Raw genomic sequence first — 23,983 nt, 5'->3', positions numbered from 1 at the left:
TTTTGATAACGATTTTCACAATTCAAACTAAAGTTTAAAAAAACCGAGATTACTGTAACAACAGATCGAAGCTAGTTCAACAACATCCCGGATCACAAGGAGGCAGCCAACCGTCCCTATCCTCCTCCCCCTCCCCTACCTCCCTCCTCCTTCTCCCTTCTGCCCTAGGCTGCTCCGCGAGGCCCCAGGTTCCGCCTCCTCTCTCCTCTTCTCCCCCCTCCCTTTTCCCTCCTTCCTCCCCTAGGCTGTGTTGAATGGCCCGGGCTCCGCCCCGCTCCCGCACCCCACCCCCCACAGCAGTTCGAGCCGGGCTGGCCCCGCCCCCCCGCCCATCCGCCCGCCGGGAAGGCGCCCGAGTCCGCGCAGGCGCAGTAGCCGCTGGAGCCGCCGGAGCCCGGCGGAGCGGAAGCGCTGAACGGCGAATCCGACATGGCCGTCGCGGCGGTGCACCTGGACTCGGACGCGTTCCTGGTGTGCCTCAATCATGCCCTGAGCACGGAGAAGGAGGAGGTGATGGGGCTGTGCATCGGCGAGGTGGACGCCAGCAAGATCGTGCACATCCACTCGGTGATCATCCTGCGGCGGTCGGACAAGCGCAAGGACCGCGTGGAGATCTCCCCCGAGCAGCTGTCGGCCGCGTCCACGGAGGCCGAGCGGCTGGCCGAGCTGACGGGCCGGCCGGTGCGCGTGGTGGGCTGGTACCACTCGCACCCGCACATCACCGTGTGGCCGTCGCACGTGGACGTGCGCACGCAGGCCATGTACCAGATGATGGACCAGGGCTTCGTGGGCCTCATCTTCTCGTGCTTCATCGAGGACAAGAACACCAAGACGGGCCGCCTGCTGTACACGTGCTTCCAGTCGGTGCAGGCCCAGAAGAGCGCCGACTACGAGCGCATCGAGGTCCCCATCCACGTGGTGCCGCACGACACCATCGGCAAGGTGTGCCTCGAGTCGGCCATCGAGCTGCCCAAGATCCTATGCCAGGAGGAGCAGGACGCGTACCGGCGCATCCACAGCCTGCCACACCTGGACTCGGTGACCATGATCCACAACGGCTCCGTCTTTACCAAGAACCTCTGCAGCCAGATGTCGGCCATCAGCGGGCCGTTGCTGCAGTGGCTGGAGGACCGGCTGGAGCAGAACCAGCAGCGGGTGCGGGAGCTGCAGCGGGAGAAGGAGCAGCTGCTGCAGGAGCTGGCCGCCCTGGACTGAGCCCCAGCCACCGCCCCGCCCCCAGCGGGGAGCAGGCAGGCGGGCGGGCCTGGGGGCATTCCTGGTGCCAACGGAAGGGCCGCGGGACGGAGGGGACACACCCTGTGAGCAGGCGGCGGAAGAGCCCGATTTTTATATAAAGTATTTTGGTAAAAATTCCAGCAGAATTGTCTGTGCATTTAATCCTCCCCACGGAAAGAAAGATGTATGCGTGGGGGGAAGGGGAAGAGCCGCCTCTGAGCCATTAACTGCACCAGGTGCTGAGCGTACAGTCAGGAGCTTGCCTAGGGGAGGCAGCGTATACCTGTATATGGGTATGTGCAAATAGAAAGGCCTGTGAGGGGCACAATGCCCAGGACACTGGACTTGAGTTCATATTCTCCAGACGTTACCTGTGTGAGCCCGGGACAAGCCACCTTATCTTTATAATAGCACCTGCCACACAGGGTTGTTGTAAGGATCAAATGAGAAAGATATATAAAGCATTGTGCAAATGTTAGATACTATATAGATGCTAGCTATTAGATACAAGGTAGTGGGGTGGGGGTGGACTCTAGGAGATGAAATAGGAAAAACGTCACTAAAAGGTGATTTTTATTGCCGAGATGTAATTAGTCGCAGCAGAGTACATTTATAAGTATTAACCAGTATGCACACATGTACTGGTGTGTAGGTACTATAAACACATAAATACATGCAAACATACAGAAAAGACAACCGGTATGTTTTATAGGTGTGTGTATGTATATATAGAGATATATACACACACATTGATATATACATATACCAGTATGAATGTATGGGTGTGCACATACAAATACACAAAAACATATATATGAAAACCTACATAGAGATGGCTTTTATTGCCCAGATGCAAAGTACATTCATTAGTAATAATTTATTTACATATACATATATTATTTGCCTACTCATCCATGTACGTATGTATTGTATACATGCACATGAACATGTACATACATATTTGTGTGTATACACATATATGTGCACTTGAATGCTTGTCTTGAATAAATGGTTCATGGCCCCAGAATTAAGTAGGAGGAGAGTAGGCTAGATGTCTTTGAAAAAAATCATAGATCTTCTTTGATAATGCTGAACTTTTTCCAGAAACACGGGTTCATATTTTAAATTACATTTTACCAATGTTGTATAGTGGCTAGTTATATAATACTCTAGTCGGCAAAGAATTAAAAATGAGTATTACTAAGAGGGTGGGGAAGAGAAGCATTGTGAAGTAAAGAATGTCATCAGGGGAAATTTTTTTTTTAAGATGGGCTTACTAAATGCTTGTTTATTGCCTAGTTACAAAGTGAAAGCAAGGGATAACTAATGGATAGCTTGTGTTCTCCAGTGGTATACCCAAGATGTGAGGAGAAATCAAGGAATCTTCCACATAAATCAAGTGAATCCTTGGGTGGACTGATGGGAATATATGGACAAGATTCATAGAGAGTAGGCAGGTACAGATAAATTGTAATCCACGTTATTGAAGGAAACATTCACATTGATGAAATGGCAGATTTGAGTATACAAATCAGTCTGGGAGAAATAACTTATATATTATATTATTATATATAAAGACTTACAGAGGATATATTCACTCTCATCAGATGTCTGAAAGACTGTCACGTGAAAGAGGGATTATTTTTATCTGGTTTGCCTCAAGAGGATAGAGCCAGGATTAAAAAAAGAGCTTCCTAATGAACACATCTTTACAAAATTGGATGTTATGAAGGTAATAAGTTCACTGTCATTAAGAGCATTCATCAGAGACTAGGTGATCACCTCTAGGGGGTGCTGAGGAAGAGATATGGGCATTGAATGGTAGTTGAGCAAGATGATGTCTGAGGTCTGTTGGGGAGGAAGCACAGTATAGTGAGTGGAAAGATCCCTAGACTTGGGTATGAGTTCCAGCTGTGTGACATACTACTTGTAGGATTTTAGGCAAATCATTTGACTTTGTTGGGACTCAGTTTCTTAATTTATATAATTGTAGGTGTGTTCTCTAACATCTCCTAGTTTCAATGTTTTATGATTGCCAGAAGCTGTAATAAAGGCAGTAGGCAGAGCACTGAGACTGATGTCAGAAAGACCTGAGTTCAGATTCAGCCTCAGACCCTTACTTAGTTGTGTGATCCTGGGCAAGTCACTTAGCTTCAATTTCCTCAACTGTAAAATGGGGCCAGGGAGTTGGTGGCACAGTAGATAGGGCATCAGGCTTGGAGTCAGGAAGACATCTTCGGAGTTCAAATCTGGCCTCAGATATGTATTAGGTGTGGGCAAGTCACTTAACTCTGTTTGCTTCAGTTTCCTGGTCAGTAAAATGATCTAGAGAAGAAAATGGCAAACCACTCCAGTATCTGCCAAGAAAACTCCAAACGGAGTCACAAAGAGTCTGAAATGACTGAACAACAACAACAAAAAAATGAGGATAATAACAGTACCTCGCTCCTAAGGCTCTTTGTGAGGATCAAACGAGATAGTATTTATAAAGCACTTGGCACAGTGCCTGACACATAGTAGGCACTATATAAATACTTCTTCCCTTCCCCCTGTGACAGTACAGAAATATGTTGAAGGCTGCCTATAAATGCCATGAAACAGATAATTATACATCATGGCAATTATTCAGAGAAAAGTTTCCAAGGTAACCCTGGAGCTGGCTCGTGAAGGATGGGTAGAATTTCAATAAATGAAGGCAGGTAGGAGGGGAATTTTAACTGAATGGCCCAAAGTGTCAAGGCAGCAAAAGTGTCAATAGTGGGGAAATAAAGTCTGAGTTGATTGGTCCCATTTTGTAGAGGGCCTTAAATGACAAGGTAAGGAGTTTAAACTTTATTAATTAAGCATTGAAGGTTTTTGAGCAGAAAATCAATTTGATTCAATTCAACAAACACTTATTAGCTACCTGCTATATGTAAGTAGGTAGGGTGGCTAGGTATTGAAGTGGATCGAGCAGCAGGCCTGGTGGCAGGAAGACATGAATTCAAATTCAACCTCAGACAGCAGCTGTGTGACCCAGGGCAAGTCATTTAACCCTGTTTGCCTCAGTTCCTCATCTGTAAAATGAGCTGGAGACAGAAATGGCAAATCACTCCAGTGATGCCAAGAAATGGGATCACAGAGTCAGACGTGACTAAAACAAATCAACAAAATATGTAGGGTCCTGTGCTAAGCATTAGGAATATGAAGAGAAAAATAAAATCCCTACTACTATTTTCTGGGAGGAAAAGAGTGTGTGTGTGTGTGTGTGTGTGTGTGTGTGTACTGATATCTACACACTTAAACTTGGAAACAGAATTTTCTAACCTCTTCACAGATTTTCCAAACAGTTGCAGTCAGCATGAATCTATTTGTTAAAAATATAAAAGTAAAATAAATAGTAATAATAAAATAAATAAAAATATAAAAGTACAACACCATCCAGTTAGTTTGAATGACAATCAGAGAAGAATTTTCAACAAAAACATTTGCCTTACTGGTGGGTAGGATTGAAAATTAGTACTGAGATTCGGTAAGCATTGCCAACGATGCATTTCCATTCAGATCTACCCACATTTTTCACCAATCATAGCCAACAAAATGGAAATGAACTGAACTTCAAACTTTGGAATCATTATTACAATGTGTCAAGTCTAGACTTTCAAAAATAACGAAGGGGCAGCTAGGTGGCACGGTGGATAGAGCACCAGCCCTGGATTCAGGAGGACTTGAATTCAAATTCGACTTCAGACACTTAACACTTACTAGCTGTGTGACCCTGGGCAAGTCACTTAACCCCAATTGCCGCACTATGTCTTACAATAATGTTAGTGAGACCAGAAAGGATTATTACGATGTTAATAAAATAAATGTTTTAAATGGTTTATTTCATCTTTTATACCAACCTCCCAGATTTGTTGTGAGGATTAAATAAGATAACAGGTAAAGTATTCCAAACCTTAAAGTGCCATCTAAATAGCTGTATCTAGCTATGCTAAGGCTATCATCTTTATCTCCTCCTTTCTCAGCTTCTATTTATGTCTATGGTTTATAATGGACATAAAACATCAGTACAGAAATCCATGTAGATTATTTATATTGGGAGGCTCAAAAAACATTACTGAAAAGAGTATAAGAGCAGAAGGGTTTGGAGGCCACTTCTCTAACATGACCTACAAATTTCAAGAGGCAAAAGCAAAGAGGGAGAGCCCTCCAGCCATCTGTGTGATAGATATCTGTTTAAAATCCCAAGTGTACACCTGTTTTCTTTACATTTGAATCTCCAAGAATCAGAACTCATGAACAATCCTAGTCAAATTCCAATTAGTTGGGTTTTGATTGAGGTTTTACTGTACAGTATAAAGAATAAACTATATTGCTTGTTTGTTTACAAGTTTCTTGAATTGTAGAAACAATTTGTTTAATTTTATTTGTTCAATTTAATAGCCATTAATTGCCTACTGTTTGCCAGACACTATAGTAGGCATAGGGGCTGGGAGGACACTATCCAAAATATAAGTAGGATATTGGTTATATCATCATGGAATAAAGTGCTTATGCTTATTTCATTGGCTGTCCTAATATAAACTGAGGACTTTTTCTATACATTTCATAACAAAGGAATTCATGGTATTCTTACTCCATAAGATGCAGAGACTGACGACAGTGACAAATGATTTAGGCTTCCCAGAGAAAGACAGCTCCTTAGGAACTGCCTATTTAACTGGTCCTCTAATGCAGTGATGTCAAACTCAAATAGAAATGAGAGCCACTAATCTGTATATATATGGATCCCTGCAGGCCAGTATTAACTTAGTTTTCAAATGTAATGTTATCTATGTTTTATTTATCTTGTTAAGTATTTCCCAATTACATTTTAATTTGGTCCTGCCCCACTCCAGAGTGTTGTGGGCAATATTTGGGGCCTCTGCTGTAATGCATATTCTTCCTCCCTGCCAGAACCCTTTCCAGTGTAAATTCAAAAGACTAAGATCTTGTGCCCAAGTCAGGAAGGGGTAGGGTAGGGGTAGGAGGCAAGGGAAAGCAACTGCACAGAAATGAATGAGATGATCAATGTAAAAGTTCATTTGATACTGCCTTGAATTGTTAGATAGGTGTGTTTTTTTCTGCTTTTATGTCCTGTATTACTACCACCATCCCAACTCCACCCCCACCCCCACACAATACACTCTAGTCTAGAACCTCTTTGAAGGACTGGAAACACTTCCTAACAGTTAAAGTAATCCAACAATGTCCTGCTTTAGATAATGGGTTCCCACCATGTCCACTGTGTAGTAAGAGGGATTCATTCTTCAGTTATTGTTTAAGATTAGATTGCCTCTGAGGTCCCTTCTCTCTCAGCAATTCCTACTTGTCTCTAGTTTTCTGCACAGCAATCAACACACTGTCTTTTGCTGTCATCGGTAGTCGACAGACACTTGTGCTGATGGATTGGGGCCGAGGATCTAGGTTCAGATCCTGACTCTGATATGTAATTATGTGCGGGACCTTGGAAAAATCACTTAGCCCCTCTGAGTCTCACTCTTATTCCAAAAAAAATGAAGAGGTTGGATTAGATGATGTCTGAGGAAGGGCCTTTTGAGCACAATCCTCTCGCTACTAGTTATCACAATACCCTATTCAAAAAGCTTTGGCCTTTTTGTTCAGATTTCTACAACACCGTTAAGGTCGTGATGATTTGAATGCTTTTTTCAGAACCGATGACTGTTAGCTGACTTTAGCAGGAGTCCAGACCCGGTGTCAGCCCTCCCACTCTACAAACTTAGCTGGCAGGCTGAGCTAGTGTGGTGACCGCAGCTGGGAGCCTCCTGGCAGCTGTCTCCCTGCTGCCTCAACTTCATGCCTATTAAGGTAAGCATTCTTCTTTGGAAAATCGTGGGGGAGGGAGAGAGGGGGGAATCCTGCTCCTCCCAGCACATACTCCCTAGAAAAATTGTTCTTTGTGGGATGAGACATGTAACTCCTGAGTGTCTTGGTATCCTGGAGCCATTCGCAGCCAGCCTGCTTTACAGAGTCAAGACTAGGGCTGCTCCCTGAACTGGGCACTCCAGATTAACTTTTCATAAATTGTCTCCTATGCCAATACATTCCAATGCACCCCCTCCTCACCTCCATCTCCCAGGAACTCTAGCTCCCTTCAAGGCTCACCTCTTTGGATCTCCTATAGAAAACCTCCCATGATCCCCCTTCATTGTTGGTGAGCCCTCTCACCCTCCTCAGATTATCACATATATAAAGCAGCTAGGATTTGAAGTGGAAACAGTGCTAGAACTACAGTCAGTAAAACCTAATTTCAAATCCAGCCTCCAAAACTTAACTGGCTGTGTGACCCTGGAAAAGTCACTTTACCTCTGCCTGGATTTCCTCATCTATAAAGTGGGCACAATAATACACTTACTTCCTCACTGGTTATGAGGAGAAAATGAGATATTTGTAAAGTGCCTGGCAAACCTTCAAGCTCTCTATAAATGTTAGATATTATTATTATTACTATTACTATTATTATATATACTTAACTGTTTTACATGTATTCCCCCAACAGAATGTAAATTCCCTGAGGTGAGGGATGGGGGGGGGGGTCGTTTTAACTCCAACCTTAAGTGCACTGCCCTTCTCAATTCCACCAGCTCTTGGCATATCCTCTAAAATTACATTGTACTTTCTCTATATGAATGTCTCCCATAGGTCTCGAAGCCAGGAAGATGGTTCAGGTCCTAACTTTGACACAACACTAGCTTTCTGACCCCTGGGCATTGCTCCCTACTTTCTGTATGACTAAACTGCAGATGAAGTAGGGACTTGCCTTACAGAGGACATTTCTTCACCTAGGACTGCCTAACACCAGTGAAATCACAGGTCTTGTCCATGTTTGTATTTGTTTTGCGTAGGCCATGCGTATACATGGTATTTACTCCCAAAAGAATGTAAGCTCTTTGAAGGAAGGGGCTTTCATTTTTTACTTTGGACCCCCCAGTCCCTGGCGGGGAGCAGGTACCTCACAAATGCTTGTTTGAATTGATCGACTGTCCTACCTAAAACCACCTTCCCCTGGTATAGTCACAAGCCCTGCGGATGCGGTCAGTTTCTCTTACTGATTAAGCAGGCTAACAGTTCTAGATCAAAAGGGTTCCCCTGGAGGTTTTTTCTTACCAAAAGCTCCTTTCATCATTGCTGGGGAGTCCAAAGAGGCACTTCACACAGTATCGGTATGGAAAGAGGGAGGGAGCGTGGCACTTGCTAATTCTGGCCCCCAGACCATTCCAAGAGCTCTCTTCTCCCTCAACCCACGCCCCTCCTCCCTCCATCACTCTCCTACGCCCTCTGGTTCCCCCCTCCTCTCTCTCCAAACCCCTCTCCCTTTCCCTCCCTCTACATGCACAGCGCCCCCTTCCCCATCCCTCCCCTGCCCGAAGCCCCGCCCTCCCCGTGGCCCCGCCCCCTCCCCGCGGGGCTCCAGCTGAGCTCGCAGCCGGGCCTGGGGACTCGGGATCCCGCTGCTGCCGGGGCCGCAGGATGGGGCGCGTCCTCGGGGGCCTGCGCTGCATCAAGTACATGCTGCTCGCCTTCAACCTGCTTTTCTGGGTGAGAGCCCCAAGCGGGGAGCGGGGTGGGCGCCCCCAGGTTGAGGGGAGCGGGACAAATGGGGGGGTTTCCCCAAGGAGGATGGGAAGGAGGGACTGCAGTTGCTGAGTCTGGGTCCGGGCGGGCGTGAGATCGAGAGTGACAGTGAAGGGGTGGGGGGAACTGAAGGGGGAGGAAGGGGCGTGTGCATATGTGTGCATGTATGTGTGTGCATACATGTATGTGTGTGCGCGAACCTAAAGGGGAAATAAGACAGAGACACAAAGAGAAGAAGGAGAGAACCGGAGAAAAAGGGATGGAGAGGCATAGAGGAAAAAGCAAACGAGGTAGGCAGAAAGGTTGGGGGATGGCGGGAGAGGACTCGGGGAGTCATTTTAAACTGAGATTTCATTCTGGGGCAGGGATTCCTTCCTGCCTCTCTCTAAAGGCTCCCCCAGCCCTCCTCAGTCCTCCAGGCAATTCTGGATGAATGGGGCACCACCTGCTTCTCCTCACCTGGTGTGGATTTTCTGCCTTCACCAGCCCCACCTCCCCTCCCACCCTCTAACCTGATTGTCCGTCAGGTTTGGTTTTTTCTCTCCAGCCTTCCCTCCCCTCAGGAGCCAGGGTCTGTCTGATCAAGGGGCCAGGAGGGTCCTGGCAGGTGCAGGATGCCCCTTTGAGGCCATGAAACAGAACCAAATTTGGAGAGAAATCTCTTGTTTTGGAGAAGGGGGGGGCAGTGCAGGAGGACGTTGGTTCACGGTAGACCCAGGTCCCCAGCAGAGAAGAGGAAGTGCTGGCTGGGGACCAGAGGCTTGTGTGAGGGGGGTTTCCCAAGGTAAACAGTCTTGTCCCCGAAGCCAACCAGGTCTCTCAGAATCCTCCAATGTACCCAGCACCTTTTGATTCTCAGAGATGATCTCATCCAACTCCGAAGGAGTTTATTGACAATAGGAGGAGCAAGCACCAAATATGGTTCCCACCTCCTAGGTGGAGGCAGTGGTTCCCTGGCAGAGGGTCATGAAGCCTTGGGTATTTCAAATTCTCAGAGGCATGACTAAGACAAGACCCTTCCCAGATCTCTCTGTGCCTACATCTTCAAGGAATCAAAATAGGGTCTAAATGTTTTCTCTCTCTCCCTTACCTTGCATTGGGTAAGGGGACTGCGCCAAAGGACAACAGGCTATGTGGTAGGGGTGAGGAATCTCTGCTGAATGTAGGTTTTTTGGTTTTGTTTTCTGATACAGTAGTGATATCAAAAAAAGAACAATTGGTCCAGAGTTAGGAGTTAGAAGTTTGGAGTTTGGATCTTCGTTCTGACATATCCTATCTGCTGGGTGATGGTGACTTCTTAAGCCTCAGTTTCCTCATATATAAAACAGAGATAATAATATCTGTAGAATCTACCTAACAGGATTGTGGGGAAGAAATTGTCTTATAAACACCAAAGTACCAACTAATTTAAGTTATTCCTATGGGACAGGAATGGGGCAGTAGTGACCTGAGCCATTTAAAACTACCCAATCTTCGAAGAAGGTATGGAAGGAAAGGATTCTTGCTGGTTTGGGGAAAGTGTTCAATTTGAGAAAGACCTTCTTCTCCCAATTGTGACTAATTAATAAATGGGCCCCTGGGAATGAGGTAGTCTCCACTTGTCTCTGCCAAAGCAGAGGAATTCCCAGAAGACCGCATTCTCCCTTGGCTGCCCTTAGCAGGAGTCTCCAGCAGAAGGTTTGGAAGAGAAGTATATTCTTCTAAAATGTCAAACACATGATTTCTGCCAGCCCAGACAGTTTCACCGAGTTTCTTTTATGAATCAATGCTTATCAAGGCACAAAATTCGAGACTTTAAGAAATTTCATGTTACATGTGTTGCTGAGCCTTGATCATCAAGATATAAATTATCTACTCTGGATTATCTGCTGCATATTTTTAATACCAATTACAAATCTTTTCTGGACCATCTCTCCCCTTCTCTTCATGGAGACAAATTGGTTTTACAATCTGCCTGAAAAGAGTATAATTGGGAGGGTAAATCTGCTGCAAAAAGGTTTATTAATTAGTATTTACAAAGTACCAATTATATGGCACGAATTGGTCTTAGATCTAGCAGTGGGGGTTGTTTTTTTTAGTCTTGACGTATGATTCAATCACAGTAGAAAACAACTGTATTCTTACTTGCCCAGGTCACACAGCTAATAAGTGTCAAGTGTCTGAGGCCAGATTTGAACTCAGGTCTTCCTGAATCCAGGGTCAGTGAGCTTTATCCACTGTGCCACCTAGGTGCCCGAACAACTGTGTTCTGATGGAGAAATAAAGAGGGGCAACTTCTCTTTAAGTGACATTTAGAGAGTTATCTGGAAGCCCTGAAAACTTAAGTGATTTGCCTATTGTTACACAGTTTATGTGTCCTCAATCTGACTTTGAACCTAAGGCTTCCTAACTTCCAGGCCTGTCCTATATTCACCATACCAGAATATCTCAGTGGCTTGTAAGAGAAGAATAAAACACACTTCCTGCCTTTAAGGATTTTACAATTTTTTTTTGTTTTAAAAAAGGTGACAAAAAGGATGAAACAACACCAAGTGGTTTATTAATGAAGAGAAAATTGTGTGGTATCAATTTGCGTCTTGAGTATTAGAGATCTTGTACTGTTGCAATATAGAATCATAATATATTGGATCTAAAAAGTGGTCTGGAGGAAATGTATTGAGGTAGAAAAGGCAATGAATTTGGAGTCCCAGGACCTGAGTTTAAATCCTAATCTCTTTCCTTACTATCTGGGCAAGGTACTTAACCCATCTCCTCCAACCTGCTTAGAGGTTATTCTAGCTGAGTTCTAAGGTGCCTTCCTCCTCCAGATCTGGGATCCTATTCTCTCCCTCAAGATTCCAGACTTTGGATCTGCATCTTGACTCTGCCCTGGTCATATTCTCACTCTGCTTATCACTTGTCTATATACATGTCTTATCTCCACCTTTTGGATAAGCTCCTTGAGGACTGGGGCTCTTGTTTTTCCTCTCTGAATCTGCAACAGTGCTTTGTGCATTTGGGGAGAGGCTCAAATTTGCAATTTCATATATATAGGGTACTCTCAGGTGCAGAAATTCCCTCTACCAACATAGATCAAAAACTCCTCTCGTCACTATTCTCTTCATTTATCTTCTGGAATTGTGTTGGGCAAAGAGAGGTTAAGTGGGACCCGTGGTCCTACAGCTGGAATGTGTCAGAGGTAATCAATCAACATTTATTAAGAGCCTACCGTGCGTTAGACACTGTACTAAGCTGTTGTTTGTCCTTCATTCTCAAAGGAAACCGTGAAATTGGTAGGTGATGTCATCATGATATCACTTACCAATGTCATGACTTGCAGTGAATTGGATTTAAGTGAGGGAGGTGTAAGGAGCTACAATTCTAGCTATACTATCTAAAATCTAATGAGTGGTCGCCAGTAAATTATAAGCTTTAGCAAGAATATTTAAGTGTTTAAGTATTTTTTAAAGAGCACTAGGATCAGAGAGAAAGGTAAAAATCTAACTATTTCTAAGAGACCCCATCATCCGACCTGCCATTGGGAGGTCAGGAACCAAAAGAGAAAAAAGCCCTCTGCCAGCATCCACTTCCTACTTCGTGTCCTCTTCCCAGAAATGGGAGGCTCCTCAAGTTGATTGGCTGGTAGCCTTGATAGACAGTAGTACCCACGAGCAAACGTCACTTCCTGACGCCAAGGAACTGACCTCATGGCTTGCCCTCAGATGCCTTCTCCTTATGGTGGAGCTTTCCTACTGTAACTCTCCAGCAGGTGGCATCATTCCAATCATTACAGAGGGCTGTGCAAAGTCACTAACCTCAATCTCTCCTCCTGAGCCATCTGGGTCCAATGGCAAGAAACATATATATGTGTATGTGTGTGTATGTATGTGTGTGTGTATATCAAGATGACCCCAGATGTTAGACGCAGTCAGTGTCAAGTGACTTGCCTAGAGTCACACAGCTAGTAAGTTTCAAGTGTCAGAGGCTGGATTTGAACTAAGGTCCTCCTGCGCCACCTACCTGCCCCAGGGGGAGTAGGATGGGGAGGGATCCTTAGGATGACTATGGTGATGTAAAAAACACAAGACAAGGGAGGCTTTTGCCCCACACTGTCTTGTGGGGAGGATGGAATTAATAAATGTTTGCTGAATTGTTGAATCTAGGCCAAGTTCCTTATTAGATAGGGGGAGAGAAGTGACTTTTCAAAGATCAGAACAGTTAGTGGGTGAGGTTTCCTGACTTCCCTTTAAGTGTGTTTTCCAAGTAGTCAGAAAAGGTTTTGTGGAAGAATTATTATTAACAATAATAACAAAATGATAATAATCATAGCATTTCTATAACATTTTAAGGCTTACAAAGTGCTTTGCAAATATTTTATCCTCAGAACAACCCTGGGAGGTAGGTGTTTATTATCATCCCCATTTTACAGATGAGGAAATGGAGGTAAACAGAGGTTAAATGACTTGCTCAGAGTCATAGAACTAGGAAGTATCTGAGGCTGAATTTGAACTCACATCTTCCTGATTCCAAGTCCAGCACTTCATCTCCTATACCTGGCCCTTTGAATGATAAGTAGGAACTGGGTAAAAGACAGCAAAGGGCATATTGCCAGGTGGGAGGCAGGGGGAAGAAGAGAGAACTTGAGCAAAACCACAAAAGGGAGAATAACTATAGTATGCCTTTTGACAGGAAGGCTTGTTAATGACTTGGATTAGCTGCATCTTGAGAAAAATCTGTACTCTGCCCCTTAGCCAGCAAGGCTGACTCAGTCGGCCTTGTTCTATAGTATTTCAATGGTTCTGTGACCTCAGTGTGGAAACTCCCTCCAAGAGCGCAGATCACAACCCATTCACAACTCTGTCCTTTATCCCTCTGTCCTACTGACTGTCTTTATAGTCTCTTTTTTGTTTTGTTTTGGGGCGGGGTTGGAATTGGGTTGGGTTTTTTTTGGGGGGGTTGCCTCTTGGTTCATTTTAAAATTTCAGATATTCAGTTCAATTTAGCAAGTATTCGTTAGGCGCCTTTATTAAAATTTATTACATGGGCTAACCCTAGACAAAGAAACAGGGTCCCTGTTCCCCTCCAACGCAGCCCTTCCCAGCAGTATAACCCCATTCAGGTAAAGAGGACAGATGATTTGGCAAGGAGCTTTGACTTGGGACAAATTACCTAAATAATTGCCTCTGCTTTGTGAGGAGACCAAAATCCAGAAAAATCCTGACCTAGTTCATCCCCTGGCTGTTTCCTGAACAATAGGATTTGAGGGATAGGGTGCTGTTGGAAGAGGGGACAAAGAACTAACTTCCTGAAAACTGAGAGGGCCCTTAAACATCTTTTATTTACATAAATACTCAGGTCCCCCTGAGCTTTCCGGAGATGCAGGCTCTCAGGACTGTCCAGGGCAGCATTTCCTCTTCCCTTTGTAGGGTCTCCCCATACTCCAGTGGCTCAGCTGGCCCTGGGCCTCTTTGGAAGGTGTAATTTGTAATCCACAACTTGATAAATCACTTTGCATCCTGCTGACAGTTTGGTTTGAGTTTCCCAAGGTTCTGATCCTGGCTTTGTAAACACTGGACTCTATCAAACCCACTGTAACAGCAGACTCCCTTCCCTGAGCGCCTCTAAATATATTCACTGTGGAATTTCAAGAGGGGGAAAAAAACCAACAACCAGCAATTGCCAGCCCAGAATTGCTTTCTGATACTGTGGCTGGTATCTGACATGAAAAACCCTCCTCCCTCCAGCATGTCTAGATTCAGACACCACAATCTGATAGAACAAAGTATTCCTGGGGCTGTGGGTGAAATCACCTTTATTTTTTTTTCCCCTGTTGCATAGCAATATGAATAACACACCACCACCCACCCTGTCCACTTATGGTGATTTAAAGGCAAACCTCAGAGCTGTTTATTCCTTGGTATATTGTTGTGAGCTCAGCGTTTTCCTCACATTGTGCTGTGTACCCTGGGCTCTTAGGGCTATACTGACCCAACAGGAAACAGCTCTCCTCAGATGATGAAAGTCAGATGCCATATATGGCAAACAGAGCCCTTCCACTTTGCTTTTGACCCCTGCTATAGCGGGGCAACGGGGATGGAGAACATGCAGTCATCAACCTGGTTGGGGTGGAGAAGAGAAGATAGCGACAATGACAACAACAACAGCAGCCTTACTGACGTTTATATAGCCCATTAAGTGTTACAGAGCACAACTAAAACTCATTGGGATCTCACCACAGGCCCCTGAGAGAGGTAACCCCTGCAGGTAGTGTCTTCATTTTACCATACGGAAACTGAGGCTCAGAGAGGTTAAGGAGCTTGCCCGGGGTCACACAGTGTCAGAAATGAGATTCCAACCCAAGGATCTCCAGTTTCCCAAATCCGTGTTCTTTCCAGGATGTCTTGCAAGTTCTGCTAATTAATTTGAATGTTGCACATTGGAGTCACTGATATCAATTAGAAATGGAAGATTTTTTTAAAAACTTTTTTCCTAGTAATTTCAGCTCACATCCTACAAGCCCTCATGTAATCCAGCTACATTGTAGTGTCAGGAGATTGTATCTGTGGCCTTATAACTGCTGCTTTCTGAGACATCTGGGAGTAAAAAATACCTGTAATACAATATAGCAAACATATATTATTAAGCTTCTGCTGTGTGTAGAGCCCTGTACTAAGGACTGGGTAGGAGCTGGGGGAGTAAAGGGGTGGGGGGAATAGCAAAGTGTAGATATAACCGCAGTTCCTCTCCTCAAAGTGTTTACTTCCTAATTGGGAAATAAGATATCAAAGCAGATGCTTTAATATGAAAAAATTCATGACACTAGGTAGTTATGAAATTAGAGTATTACATGAAATCTGATGGGGAGAGTCATGACCAGCTGGGAGGAACTACATGAGGGAAGTAGCATTTGAATTGGCCTTTAAGGGAGGGGTAAGAACTGGACAGGTGCAGAGAATGAAGTGGGGAAAGGACATTCCAGACCTGGAATAGGTTTTTTTGTTTGTTTGTTTTTTGGTTTTTGTTTTTTTTTTAGTGAGGCAATTGGGGTTAAGTGACTTGCCCAGGGTCACACAGCTAGTAAGTGTTAAGTGTCTGAGATTTGAACTCAGGTACTCCTGACTCCAGGGCCGGTGCTCTATCCACTGTGCCACCTAGCTGCCCCCCAGACCTGGAACAGTAAAAAGCCCGAGCAAAGACACCAAAACAGGAAAATATAGTGTGTGTCCCTGGAGCCAAGAGTTGTCCAGTTTGGCAGGAACACAAAATATGGGGAGGGAAGTAACATGGGATAACAGTAGGAAGATAGTAGAGGGCCTTGAATATCAAGCAAAAAAATTTGAATTTTACTTGGTAGGTAATAGGGAGTCACTGAAAGTATTTGAGCAGAAGAGTGACATGATCAGATTTATACATAAGGAAGATTTTTCTGGCTTTGATATGAGGCATGGGCTGGAGGATGGAAGACTCATTCGGAATGCCTCACACTAGTGAAGAATTGGGACCCCTGCTAGTAATGAGCCACTCCCCCCAAAAGCTGCAGGACATTTTGCTTGGTTGCCCATAGTAGGCTCAGCTTCACTTTTTTTTTTCAGAACTCACCACCATAATTCTTTTTTTAATGATAATAAATTTATTTATTTCAAATTTTCCCAAAGTTACATGTAAAAACAAATTTTTCACAATGATTTTTTAAAACTCGTGTTCCAAATTCTCTTCCCCTTCCCCACCGCTCCCTAAGAAATCAAGCAATTCAGTATAAGTTATACATGTGCAGTCATGCAAAATATCTCCATATTAGTCAGGTTGTGAAAGAAAATAGACAGAATAACTTTAGAAAGAGGAACTAACCAAAAAAAAAATTATACTTCAGTCTACATTCAGTTACCATCAGTTTTTTTCTCTGTAGATGGATTGCATTTTTCAGCTCAGCTTCACTTTTGTACCTTTTCAGGATGAGAAGAAAGCAAAATTATCCTAGATACCTTAGAATTATTGTCCGATGGCCTGGCATCAGCTGAATTTTCTCAGTGTCCAAACCAAGGTTTAGGCAACCTAGGAAAAGACAATCCCACAGAGGACAGGCTTGGCTAAATTAGAGGGATTGAGTAGATTTGGGTAGTCAAGGATTTAAGGTCATGGCTGATCTAATATAGGAAGGCAGAAGCACCCAAGGAGGAGGAAGATACTGAAGAGAGTCCAGGAGTGAGTAAAGCAAAACATGGTTCAGTCCCTTCCCAGAAGAAATCCAGCCCCAGTCAGGCTCCTGGGCTCTATCTCTATCATCTGATGGGACATTTCAAATGAGATATTCCAGAGGCATCTCAAACAAAAACATGTCCACAACAGAACTTGTTATCTTTTCCCTAAAACTCATACCTCTCTCATAGGTCCATATGTCTGTTCAAAGCATCACCATCCCAAGCACTTGCCCAAGCCGACAATCTCAACAATATCCTCACCTCCTCACTCTCTTTCGTCTCCCATATCCATTCAGTTGCCAGACCTTTTCATTTCTGTCTCTACAACATCTTTTGCATCTACTCCCCACCCCACCCCCCCAGCCATTACCTTTGCTCAAGTTCCCATCACTTTCCACTAGGACTATTGAAGTAGTCCCCCTGTCTCAAATCTCAAAACACTCTGCCCCATACTCTATATAGCTGCTAAAGTGATTTTCCTAAAACTCAGGTCTAACCACGTCTCTCTCCTCCTCAATAAACTTCAGCATCTCCATATCGCCTTTTGTATTAAATAGAAAAATCCTCTGTTTGGCTTTTTAAGGCCCTTCACAACCTGACACCAACTTACCTTTCCAAATTTGTTAGGCATTACTGCCCTTCTTTTACTTGGCAGTTGAACCAGAATGCCTTGAAGAATTACACATTTGGGGGCAGCTAGGTGGTATAGTGAGTAGAGCACCAGCCCTGGAGTCAGGAGGCCCTGAGTTCAAATTCAGCCTCAGACACTTGACCCTTACTAGCTGTGTGACCTTGTGCAAGTTACTTAACCCCAATTGCCTTAAAAAAAAAATACACATTGAACTAGGCACTAGAGAGATAAAGACTAATGGGAAGATAATGCCTACCCTCAAGGAGCTTACATTCTGCTGGAATGAAGAAAGGTTATAGGGGCAGCTAGGTGGCACAGTGAATAAAGCACCGGCCCTGGATTCAGGAGGACCTGAGTTCAAATCTGGCCTCAGACACTTGACACTTACTAGCTGTGTGACCCTGGGCAAGTCACTTAACTCTCATTGCCCTGAAAAAAAAAGGTTATAGCAAAGTTGATAGAACAGCAATATTTTTTGAATGATCTAAAGGAAAAAGCAAAAATGCTGATTGGGAGCTTTGGTTAGTGTGTAGATTCTGGGCTCTCCTAAAGACACCTTTTCCATTTTTCCTCATTTTCTCAAGAAACTAAAACTAAAGAGAATTTTTTTAAAAGCCCCAAATCTTATGGCTATAACTGTGGCCTGACATTTCAAGTACAGAAATCATGGAAAATTCCAGGAAATGTGTGTCACCCAAACAAGCAATATAGAGCTTTAAAAAAATCCCAAATAATGACAGAAGTCAAGCTATTGATGTCTGGGAAGTAATATTCTTCCTGACTTATGTAGCATTCCAATTCCAACCTTAATATAGCATTAGTATTTCTATGACTGATATGATAGAAATGGTCAGATAATCTCAGAATTGTAGGACTGGAAGAGATGCAGTGCAGTTCCATCCTGCATCAGGGGAGGAATCTGAGGCATAAAGGGTTAAGTTGTTTTTGTTGTTGAGTCATTTCAGTCATGTCTGACTCTTCATGACCCCATTTGGGGTTTTCTTGGCAAAAATACTGGAGTGGCTTACTATTTCCTTCTCATTTTACAGATGAGGAACTGAGGCAAGCAGGGTTGAGTGACTTGCCCAGGGTCACACAACTAGTAAATGTCTGAAGCTGGATTTGAACTCATGTTCTCCTAACTCCAGGGCTCTATCCATTGAGCCACCTAACTACCCTTGAGGGTTAAGAGACTGGCGGAAAGTTTCACAAGTAGTGTTCATGGTACATCTTGAACTCTGGTCTTCTTATTCCCAGTCCAGTATTTCTTCTTCCTCTGTCAGGTCATGATCATGAAACCATTTCTCCTTTTTGTTTTTGTATCCCAAGTGCCTGAAAGTCAACTGTCCTTGAGTCAGGAAGACTTGGGTTTAAGTCTCTACTGGCACATAACTAGCTGTGTGACCCTGAGCAATCAGTGAGTACAAGTTACAGACCAGTTATCGATCTGCAACAATGGAGGGAGTCTCTACACTTGGAGTTCCCTACACATAAAATGAAAAAAAAAAGGTGTTCCATACCTAGCACAAAGTCAACAAGTCATTATTAAGCACCTATTCTTGCTAAGCACTGGGGATACAAAGAAAGGTACTACATAAAAACCACCTGAATACTGGAGAAATTGGAGAGAACCAACAGAGGAGAAGGCATTAGCTTTAAGCAAGATCAGGAAAGGCTTCTTGTAGGAGGTGGAATTTTAGCTGAAACTTGAAAGAAACCAGGGAAACCAGGAGGCGGAGATGAGAAGGGGGAGCATTCTTGGCATAGGGGATTGCCAGGGCAAATGCCCAGAGACTGGAGATAGTGTCTCCTTAAAGGAACAGCAAGGAGGGGCAGCTAGGTGGCACAGTGGATAGAGCACTGGCCCTGGATTCAGGAGGACCTGAGTTCAAATCTGGCCTCAGACACTTGACACTTACTAGCTGTGTGACCCTGGACAAATCACTTAACCCCAATAGCCTCATCAAAAAAAAAAAAAAAGGAACAGCAAGGAGGTCAGTGTTACTGGATTGTACAAGATATGGGCATAAGTATGGTGTGAGAAGCCTAGAAAAATACAAGAGGGCCAAATTATGAAGGCTTTTGAACTCAAATTTTTCTATATTTTATATATAATATCGTATATTATATATAATAATATGAATAATACTATATAATAATATAAAAACAATAATTTTACAAATATAATAACTACAATTGATCCTGGAGGTGATAGGGAGCCAGTGAAATTTACTGCGTGAGGGAGAGGGCCAAACTTGTGGTTTAGGAAGCTCAATTTAACATTTGTGTGGTGGATGGACTAGAGAGGGGAGAATTGAATGGACTCATTTAATCCAAGATTCCCAAAAGGACAGTATGTTCCAGTATTCAAGTTTTCAAGCTTTCAGAAGCATATGCTTTTCCTTGTTGTTACCTGGCTTCATGGTAGTGAGGAGAAACAGATTGGCAAAGAGGATGCTTGGTGGTGGCAACTCACAAGAGCCAGGTCAGGGGACAGGTGGGGGGAGCAGCAGTTCTGTGTGGGAAGTGGGGGAGTCTTGGCAGGCTCACACGAGCATCCTGCTCAGAGAAGCCAATTGGCAGAACTGTGGCCAAGGATACCAAGTCGACCACAACTCCAGGCTCTGTCTCATGGCAGAGAGCTCTGAGTTTCTGACCCCTTCTCTAGTAACAGGAGCTCCAGAAGAGGAGGCAGAAGGTCTGGAGACTAAGGGAACTTGGCCCATTGATCTGCCATTTCAACTCAATGTCTCCCTTTTTGCAGAAGAGTCGATAGCACTTGCCTCACTTGCCTTACTGAGCTCATAAGGATGTGGTGAGGGGGAATGAGTCACTATGAAAATGCTATAGAGGAAAAGCACTATAAAAACCCAAGCTATAAGCCAATGTTTCCTAATGAACACTGTCCAAACTAGCTTTTTCATAGCATATATTTTGCCTACCTAATGCAAACAGGGCTGACCACAGAGCTCTGTTGCCATCAACAGTCCTGCTCATGTCTAAACCAATACTTTCCTGAAACATTTTTTTCTTTCCTTGCTTTCACTCTTCCTGGCATGGCTAAAAATGGTGAAAATAATCACGAATAGCAAAAATGTGGGCATTCTAGAAAGAAATTCTTATCTATATATCTACCTACCTATCTATCTTTGTTTTCAGTCATGTCCAACTCTTCATCACCCCATTTGGCATTTGCTTGGCAAACGTATTGGAGTGGTTTGCCTTTTCCTTCTCCAGCTCATTTTACAGATAATGAAACTGAAGCAAACAGAAGTGAAATGACTTGCCCAGGGTCACACAGCTAGGAAGTGTCTGAGGCCAGATTTGAACTCGGGTCTTCCTGACTCTAGGACCAGCATTCTATCCACTGTGTCACCTAGCTGCCTTTATGTGTGTGTGTGTGTGTGTGTGTGTGATAGATATACACATCTGTATATACATATACACACATTCAAATACATATATACCACTGAATGCTCTATCCTTTGTAATGTGAGAATGTGAGAAAAGCTTATGAGGACATCAATTACAGAGTGAATGGGTCCTCATTATCCATCTTGCTGGCATTCATTTCTTCATCTACAACCCACAACATGCCTGATGCTGTGTAGGGGCTATGGAGGTCAGAGTCTTATAGGATGAAAAAAAGATGTGGTTCCCTCCCTTCCTCCTGACAGTGTTAGGAATGGAAAGAATTTGACGCCCTTCTTCTGACTTGGACAGATTTTTATTTTTGTTTTATTAGTTTGTTTTTCCAGTATCGCAGTGATTCTAGGCTTTACCTGCTGACTGATGTCATTCTCTGGGAATACAGGGTGTTTCAGTTTTGCTGGTTAAAGAATATCCCACAACCAGAAGCCCTCCTTCCCAATTCTTGCTAGTTCTTTCCCTCTTTCCCTGTTTTCTTCAAGAAAGATGCCATATCAAATTCATAAATACAACCAATTCACCATTATCCATGTGTGAATTATCCAATTTGTGGATAGGCCAAAGCTAACTTTTTAGTTTCTTGTTACTTTTTTCCCTTGACATCGGACACACCCATTAGCATTCCTACTCTATTGTCAAATGATGCATATTTAAGGATGCAAATTAATTTTAATAAAAAAACATTTAAAATAATTTTAATGGTCTAGATCAGGTGTTCTTAACCCTACATCTATGAATTAGGTTTTATATGTGTGTGCATACATACATGGGTATATACGTATATACACATAAATATGTATATGTAAGTATGTAAATATAATCAGTTTCTTTTGTAGTCCTAAGTATTCTATTTTATGAATTTAAACAAATATTCTGAGAAGGGGTCCATAGAATTCATTCAGATTGCCAAAGGGGTCCACAACCCCCCAAAAGTTAAGAATCCCTGGGCTATATCAAACAGAAAGAGGTAAATTTGTCCAGAAAACAAAATAAAAAGTTACATCCTGGGGGCAGCTAGATGGTGCAGTGGATAGAACACTGGCCCTGGAGTCAGGAGAACCTGAGCTCAAATCCGGCCTCAGACATTTAACACTTACTAGCTGTGTGACCCTGGGCAAGTCACTTAACCCCAATTTCCTCTCTCTCTCTCTCTCTCTCTCTCTCTCTCTCTCTCTCTCTCTCTCTCTCTCTCTCACACACACACACACACACACACACACACACACACACACACACACACACACAGTTACATCCTGCATCCCCAGGCCATATAGCAGTGATTTAGACTGCATCCCTGCTGCCTTCCTAGTTCGGAGAATCAGGTGTTGACTGTATAGAAATACCACCTTACCTGAAGGCCATCTTCCAAGAACTTCACAGAAAGCCCAGAAAAGGAGGAGGATGTTCAATCAATCAGCTGCTTGGAGTTCATTGAACATTTGATGTTTCCAGACCAAACAACCACTAGCATCTCTCCTGACTACAGATCGATCTCCTGATTCTGCCTGTCCTAAGACTTACCGGAAAAGCTGAGCTGAGTGGTCCCTTGGATTCTTTTCTAAGTGAAAGCAATATATTTGTTTCTAGGTAGTTTTTTAAAATTACCCACCTTCTCCCAAATCCCCCATATATATATACCACTCTCTGACCATTGCCCTACCCCGCCCCCACTTTGATACTGCATAATAATAGGATGAAAACCTATTTTCTCTTCTTCTCTGAAAAATGCCACATCGGGTCCTAGAGCAAATATGCTTCTGGTTTGAACCTCCTAATGCTTCTTGTGACCAGAATTGGGAGGAGTGCTCTGTGATGCAACTCCCATCTGTGTTCCTATTTCCCAATGAGCAATTATCAGCATAAAAGCTTTAAATGAAGACAGCTCCAGACCCGAGATGACGGGTTTGCTTTTGTTTGAATTCACAGTAGAGACCAAGGTTGTAGGTTGGACTGAGGCTGGATGTAAAATGATGGTGTGTGATGGAGAAAATATTGGACTTGGAGCTGGGAGAGACTTGACTCCCATCCCATCTCTTGACATCTACCAGCTGTGTGACCACAGACAAATCATTTAGACTCGCTGATCCTCAGTTTCCTCACCTGTAAAAAGACAATAGCACTATCTCTGGTAAGCTACCTCTTGAGGTGTAGTAAAGAAAGAGCTGGCCTTGGAATCAGAAACACCTGGGTTCCAGTTCTTCTCCAATATAGAGTGACTAGGTAATTCTGGTCAAATCACTCAGCATCTCAGGAGCCCCAAGGTAACTCTCTATGATTATTAAATTGGGAGAGATTTGGTATCCTGGCTTGGTGGAAGGAGTTTCCTCACCCCTCCACCCAAATCACGGGTCCAGAATTTTTTTTTAAACGCCTACTCCACAGAATCATAGGCTTACAAATCGAGACCCATGTTGCCATATTTGTCTTCATTGGGGGAGAATTTGGTTGCTTATATCTGGCTAAGCGCTTCTGAAGTGCTTCCAGAGGAATTTGTTCAGTATTTCCTAGGCAACCCTGAATCCTCGGACCTAGTGTCTCCTATCAGTATCCTCTTGCTTCCAGGGCACAAGATTGTTCTCTGTTACTACTGCTCACCTGCAACTTTCTTTTTTTTTTTTTTTCAGGGCAATGAGGGTTACGTGACTTGCCCAGAGTCACAGAGCTAGTAAGTGTCAAGTGTCTGAGTCCCGATTTGAACTCAGGTCCTTCTGAATCCAGAGCCCGTGCTTTATCCACTGCGCCACCTAGCTGCCCCTCACCTGCAACTTTCAAAGAATCCTAGGCTTTTGAGCTGGAAGGGCCCTTTAGAGATCATTGAATCTATTGCCCCAGGGGGCAGCTAGGTGGCGCAGTGGATAGAGCACCGGCCCTGGAGTCAGGAGTACCTGAGTTC

The 23,983-nt window shown here is 43.8% G+C and overlaps 2 protein-coding genes across 3 annotated transcripts in view; both read left to right on the top strand.

Annotated features, from left to right (window-relative positions):
- Positions 1-359: 359 nt before the first annotated feature.
- LOC122725700 (lys-63-specific deubiquitinase BRCC36) lies at positions 360-3,418 on the top strand. Its single transcript, XM_043962927.1, has one exon. It carries the CDS (start codon positions 430-432, stop codon positions 1,213-1,215), a length of 786 nt encoding a protein of 261 aa, XP_043818862.1. The 5' UTR covers positions 360-429; the 3' UTR covers positions 1,216-3,418.
- A 5,254-nt stretch (positions 3,419-8,672) lies between these two features.
- TSPAN2 (tetraspanin 2) overlaps positions 8,673-23,983 on the top strand; it is a 67,919-nt gene continuing 52,608 nt past the window's right edge. For both annotated transcript variants that reach the window (XM_043962929.1, XM_043962928.1), the window contains exon 1: positions 8,673-8,817. In XM_043962929.1, the coding sequence (XP_043818864.1) occupies positions 8,749-8,817 (69 nt within the window). In that variant the 5' untranslated portion in view covers positions 8,673-8,748. The remainder of the gene's footprint in view (positions 8,818-23,983) is intronic.

The sequence above is a fragment of the Dromiciops gliroides genome, chromosome 4 (genome assembly GCF_019393635.1).
Source record: "Dromiciops gliroides isolate mDroGli1 chromosome 4, mDroGli1.pri, whole genome shotgun sequence".
Classification (NCBI taxonomy): Eukaryota; Metazoa; Chordata; class Mammalia; order Microbiotheria; family Microbiotheriidae; genus Dromiciops; species Dromiciops gliroides.
This window is presented reverse-complemented; position numbering and strand designations above follow the sequence as displayed.